The sequence below is a fragment of the Orycteropus afer genome, unplaced genomic scaffold (assembly GCF_000298275.1).
Source record: "Orycteropus afer afer isolate SDZICR_OR568_19922 unplaced genomic scaffold, OryAfe1.0 scaffold00795, whole genome shotgun sequence".
In the NCBI taxonomy this organism is placed as follows: Eukaryota; Metazoa; Chordata; class Mammalia; order Tubulidentata; family Orycteropodidae; genus Orycteropus; species Orycteropus afer.
The window spans coordinates 420461-426460 of record NW_006922382.1 but is presented as its reverse complement, the minus strand read 5'-3'; the positions used below and the strand labels follow the sequence as shown (position 1 = coordinate 426460).

General features: G+C 38.1%; 1 protein-coding gene across 1 annotated transcript in view; it reads left to right on the top strand.

The window, feature by feature from the left end:
* The first annotated feature begins 319 nt into the window (after nucleotides 1-319).
* YIPF7 (Yip1 domain family member 7) overlaps nucleotides 320-6000 on the top strand; it is a 46740-nt gene continuing 41059 nt past the window's right edge. The window contains exon 1 of the mRNA XM_007957778.1: nucleotides 320-414. Coding sequence (XP_007955969.1) covers nucleotides 320-414 — 95 coding nt within the window. The remainder of the gene's footprint in view (nucleotides 415-6000) is intronic.

Sequence of the window (6000 nt, the reverse complement as noted above, 5' to 3'; positions counted from 1 at the left end):
TCAAGGCTCAGGGGTCCAAGATTATCTTCTGTGTCTGTGTTAATTGGTTTCCCTTTTCTTTGTTGAAGAGGGTCTGTGCAATCCTTCTGCCTAGTCTGCCATCTTGCCCCGACTCCAATGCAGATTTTTAAGTGACATTCTATCATATATTTTCATACCCTTCCCCTACTTTTACACTTAATTTACCCCTCAAAAAAATAGCTTATTCCCTGGTAGGAATCAGCCAAAAATTTTACCAATTAATCTTTGTAAATATCTCAAAAGTATCTTTCTTGACTCATAATTTTATAAGTGAAAAATACTTCTCTTATTTTTCAGAATGTCAAACTTGGGACAGTTTGACTTTTATCAATCTAATTATACCATTGATAATCAGGAGCAGATTTGTGATGATTATCTTCATGGATCTAGAAAGTAAGTACTTTTTAAAAAAAAAACAAAAAAACCCAGGGAAATATGCTCTCATAAAGAAGTCATTATAATATGACATTTTCAGTAGGTAGAGTTTCCCAGGGGGGAGCAAAAAGCTCTTGCTAGCATGCTTCACTGAAGAGCTTAAGAAGAAATGTCAGGAAGGACGGATATATTAATTCAATCATCCATGAACACCTTTATCACCTCAGGTTCATTTACAGGTGAATGGCTTGTTTTTCTCTTTCAGAATAACACTTAATAGGGAGGATGCATGCAGGCACTGGGCATTTTACTTGATTGCACTCTAGGACACTGCTTAAGAAACAGAATTCATTTAACTTTATTAGCATTTGTTGAGTTTCTACCTTTGTGTCAAGAATTAGGAAAGGTACTTGCAATGCAGTAAATTACATAGCGTGGCTTTTCTATCCATGTCTTTGTAAACCCTGTGGTAGAATTTGCTGTGAGCAACTAATTGTTAAAGTTATCCCCCTGGGGTATTTCTGTTGGGAGCAGCACAAAGTAATTTTCTGAGAAGTTTGCTGTCTCTCAGGTGTTTAGAATTCTGATGTTGGGATTGGATAATGGTCACTCTGCCAGCTCAAAAGGACCCCTTCTAGAGGCAGAAAAGGTCTCTCTGACTGCTGGCTGAGAAAGACGTGCTGAGAGAAATGTTCTCCTGAGAGATACATGCTGCTGAGAGAGAGACACCAAGAACTACGCACTGCTGGGAGAGGGACTGAGAGAGATTGTTGGCTGAGAGACGACAGGCTGAAAGAGACTGAGCATTGTTCCTGAACTTGGATTGTAGCCTGGTGCTTCCATAATAAACCCCATAATCTATGAGTTCTGTGCGGCCACTGCAGCAAATTATCAAACCCAGCAGAGAGATGGTGGGTGCTATGGGAGGAATGGTTGGTGTCAGGGTTGATGAAAGGCCTGGAGGGAGGCAGCATGTCTGGCCTCACAGGAATAGACCTTGGACTATTGATGGTGATTCTGTCTTCCTCTTGTGGGATTAGGGGAGGCCAGAAGATGCAACCACCTTGCCCCTTTGGCAGTGCTACAAATCCAAGATAAAGAGTAAATCCATGGTCTTTTTTTTTTTTTCATAAAATTTAGGAATTCATGTCGAGGAAATAATCAGTTAAATGTGCAATTATAATACAGTATGAAAAGTGCTATGAAGGAATAAAGATAAACACATTTTAAAATGAATTCTTTCATTTGAACATTCAACTTATTTTCATTCAAAAACTTATTAAGAATTTACTATTTGTCCTTTACTAGTAGAAAAAAAAAACATGGAATTTAGATTGAGAAGAATTTGTTTCTAGTTCTGGCTCTGGCATTTGTTGTCTTTGTGACATTGAGAAAGACAATTTTTCTGAGTGTCAAAATCTAAGAAATAAAGATATTAATAATACATACTCCATGGAACTGTCATGAAGTACAATTGTAATAATGGACAGGAAGCATGTTAAGGTAAAACCACTATATAAAAGCTGTTTATTCATATAACTATAGTTTGCAAAAGCAATTGAAACTTTGTTGCCTAAAATAACTAAATTGTTTTTATTTGGTTATTCTTGGATGTTGTGTGGTAGATCTGGTTTAGTGGACTTTGAGACAGTAAGGCCCTTCAACTTTCATAATGAACATTGAACACTTACTATGTGTTAGGAATCGTTCTGACATTTATATAAATTAACTGACTGCATCCCCTAAACAAGTCTGTAAGGTAGGTGGTACTTTTTATTATATCTGTTTTAGATATGAGAAACAAACATAGGACACAGAGAAATTAAGAACTTTCCTAAGATCACACAGGTAATTAAAAAATGGGGCTATGATTGTAGCCTAAGATTCTTTGATTAGGCCTGTGCTAGGATGGGCATATAATTTATTGTCAGACCAAACATTTTTAAGAATAAAATGGGTACTATTAATAGTAAAGTTGGGACAATAGGCATAGAACCATCTTAAGAAAACTTAGACATGTGGTCACTGTACTATCCCAATGGGTCTATTTGTTATAACCTTTTAACAAATATATCAAATTCATTAATTATCAAAGCTTATTTAAAGAAAGCAAAAGTCTTCACAACTGGACCAATAAGCAACCTCATGATAAATGGAGAAAAGATTGAAATGGTCAAAAATTTCATTTTGTTTGGATCCATAATCAACACTCATGGAAGCAGCTGTCAAGAAATCAGACATTGTATTGCACTGGGCAGATTTGTTGCAAAAGACTTCTTTAATGTGTCAAAGAGCAAAGATGTCACTTTGAATACTAAAGTCTGCCTGATCCAAGCCATGATATTTTCAGACACCTCATGTGCATGTGAAAGCTGCACAATGAATAAAGAAGACCTAAGAAGAGTTGATGGAAGGAAGGTTGGGAAGTCTACTTCCATAGTGATAATGCCTTGGACACCCAAGGAGGGGTTGCTATGAGTCGGGGCCAACTCAACGGCACATAACAACAACAACAACAACAACTGAGGCATTTGAATTGTAGTGTTGCCAAAGATTATTGAATGTACCATAGATTGCCAGAAGAACAAACAAATCTGTCTTGGAGGAAGTACACCCAGAATGTTCTTTAGAAGGGTGAAAGGCCAGATTTTGTCTCTCAGACTTTGGTCATGTTGTCAGAAGGGACTGATCCCTGGAGAAGAATATCATGCTTGGTAAAGTCGAGGGCCAGCAAAAAAAGGGGAAGATCCTCAATGGGACGGATTGGCACAGTGGCTGCAGTGATGGGCTCAAGCATGGTAAGGATTGTGAGGATGGTGCAGGACTGGGCCCTGTTTTGGTCTGTTGTTCATAGTGTCACTATGAGTTGAAACCAACTCAAAATCACCTAACAACAATATTTATTTTTTATCCCAGAAAAGTATTGAAAGAGCTTCAGATGGAAGGAAGAAAAGACAAAATAAATACAACAGGCATTGGGAGTCTTCTGTTCCATCAATACCCAGAAAAATTTGGACACTATTTTCATTGAACAATTACCCCTGCAGACATAAGCCGATAGAGGCTGAATTCACAAGCTGTTTCCTAGCTGCACTTATTGAACCACTACTGTATATGGGTAGGGAAAGATAATGGAATATTTTGCTCTTTAAATTGGCCAAGTAAACCATCTGGGATTCTATCTCATTTTCATCCCTATCCTCTCCTCTCCAGCATTAGGCTTAATGCCTTAAGTATTTCTTGAAGTGAAAAACAATCACTCTATATGTACCACTAAGCAAATTAAAATGCTATTAAATTTCTATGGAAAAATTAGAGAAATGATAAGGCTATGTAGAATGAGATCAATCATTGCAGAATCCAGCAAGAGGAAGATAATTTCATTCTATTTCATTTATGATTTATATTCTGAAAGAAGTTATCTAGGTCAAGAAGCAACAGAAAAATATATGAAGCAGAAAAAATGTGTGTGCATTACAGTATTACAGTGTGGTCACTCAAAATACACAATCCACCATGAGAGTTACCTAATGGGATGTTTGAGCTCTGTTCTGCCCTTGTTTTGTAGAAAGGAACCATCTGCCTTGAACCTTCTGTTTCTTTTTTCTATTCTCTTCTCCAAATGGGATAAGCATTTGGGTAGCAGCTGCAGGCTACATTTTCAGACTAAACTGAGGAAAGCTCAGTAAGAGACAAAGCTTTCTCCTTAAGGAGGACTTGTGGACCACAGCCTTATTTCCCCAGCCTATCTGCCCCAATTTGCTTTCTCCATTTGTTTGCACATATTAGCCGTGCCCGGAAATCAAGATGATAGAGAGAAGGAAATTAATTTCCGAATGAAGAAAACTCATGATTATGTTTTATCCGGTTGATGGCCTAGCCTGCCTCAGATGGTTAACATTTAAATCCAAGCCCTGGTTTGGATGTGCTAACATTTAAATTCCAATCCACACTGCATGTCTCAGGAATTAGTAGAAGGCACATTAGCTGTGATAGTTTTATGAGGTACATAAAACATAGAGTCAGGTCAGTGGTTTACCAGTGTACATCAAATGAACTCCAGAGATTTGATCTTTTATTCATACAGTGAATAGTGTCAATTAAAATATATCTCAAATCAGAATAAGGTGCTTATTATCATCCTGGCAAAAGACATAGGATTCCAGAAGATAGCGACAATCAATCAATCAATCTCTTTCTCTCTTCCCTAGATATGTTATAGCTTTTTTTTTTTTTTTTTTTAAAAAAAAAGCTTATTCAGCTCAATGGCATACTGATCTGAAAGCTGGTTGATTGTGCCTACTAAGGCAATGAATATATTTATATTTTAAAACAAGAAGTCTTATTTTAGAATAAACAAGGAAGGGAATTTTCATTTAAAACAAAGCAACAAAAACTCAAAAAGATAAATATCCAGTCATTAAAAAAACCACAAAACCAAACTCACTGCTGCAGTTGATTCTGAGTAGCAGTGAGCCCATACACAACCCACTGCCTAGGAGTCCTTTGAGACTCATAGCAACCCTATAGGACAGAGTCAAACTGCCTCATCTAGTTTCCAAGGCTGCAAATCTTTATGGAAGCAGACTGCCTCATCTTCCTCTCACAGAACACCTGGTGGGTTCCTACCGCTGATGTTTTGGTTAGCAGCCCAATGCTTTAGCCACAGTGCCACACAAACTCCTTAGTGAGTCTGTACACACTGCCATCTAGTTGATTCCTACTCATGGTGACCCCCACTAGATTTCAAGGCTGTAAATCTATGTGAAAGTAGATTGCCTCATCTTCTTCTAGCGGAGCAGCTGGTGCAATTGAACCACTGACCTTCTGATTAGCAACAAAATGTCTTATTCATTACACCACCAGAAGTCCATCTTGTGATTCCCCGTAGACAAAGTAAAACTGCTGCATATGGCTTTCAAGGCTGTAAATCTTTATGGAAGCACACTGCCACATCTTTCTCTTGAGGAACGGCTGGAGGGTTCAAACTTCCGACCTTTCGGTTAACAGCCGAGTGCTTAACCATTGTGCCACCAGGGCATAGGGTTTATTTCCAACCCCTCCTGTAGCCAGTTATGTAAGCTATATTTTCTACTATATTTTTCCAGTTTTTGTAAGTAAGATATCTATTCAAATTATTTGGAGAAAGGAATACATATTGCAGAGGCAAGAACAACTAAAAAACTCCTTTTGAATATTTTAGTAAGAATTTAACAGACCAATACTGGGTCATCATGTTTTCTGAACCCCCGGATCTGACCTTCCTCTAGTATTTCAAAGCATAGTGAATGACGTCACTGTCTTCCCCATGGAACGGCCAGGAGCTGGGAATGCTCCACAAGCCAGTGCTTTCCTTCCTCTTTTCCTAAACCACACTAGCATGGAGCTTCTTTTACAATATGGTCTCACGAAGGGCACTTTGAGTGCCTGATTTTTTTGGCTCAGTTTGACTTACTTACATAGAAAAAAACTGGAATTTGAACCCAGGTAGTTTGACTCCAGAGGCCAGTGTCTCTAACTTCTCTACTAGACTCAAGAGAAATCCTACCATTGGCTATCATTCTAGGTGTTACAGAGTTGGGAAGTCGAAGAAGGGAAATATGG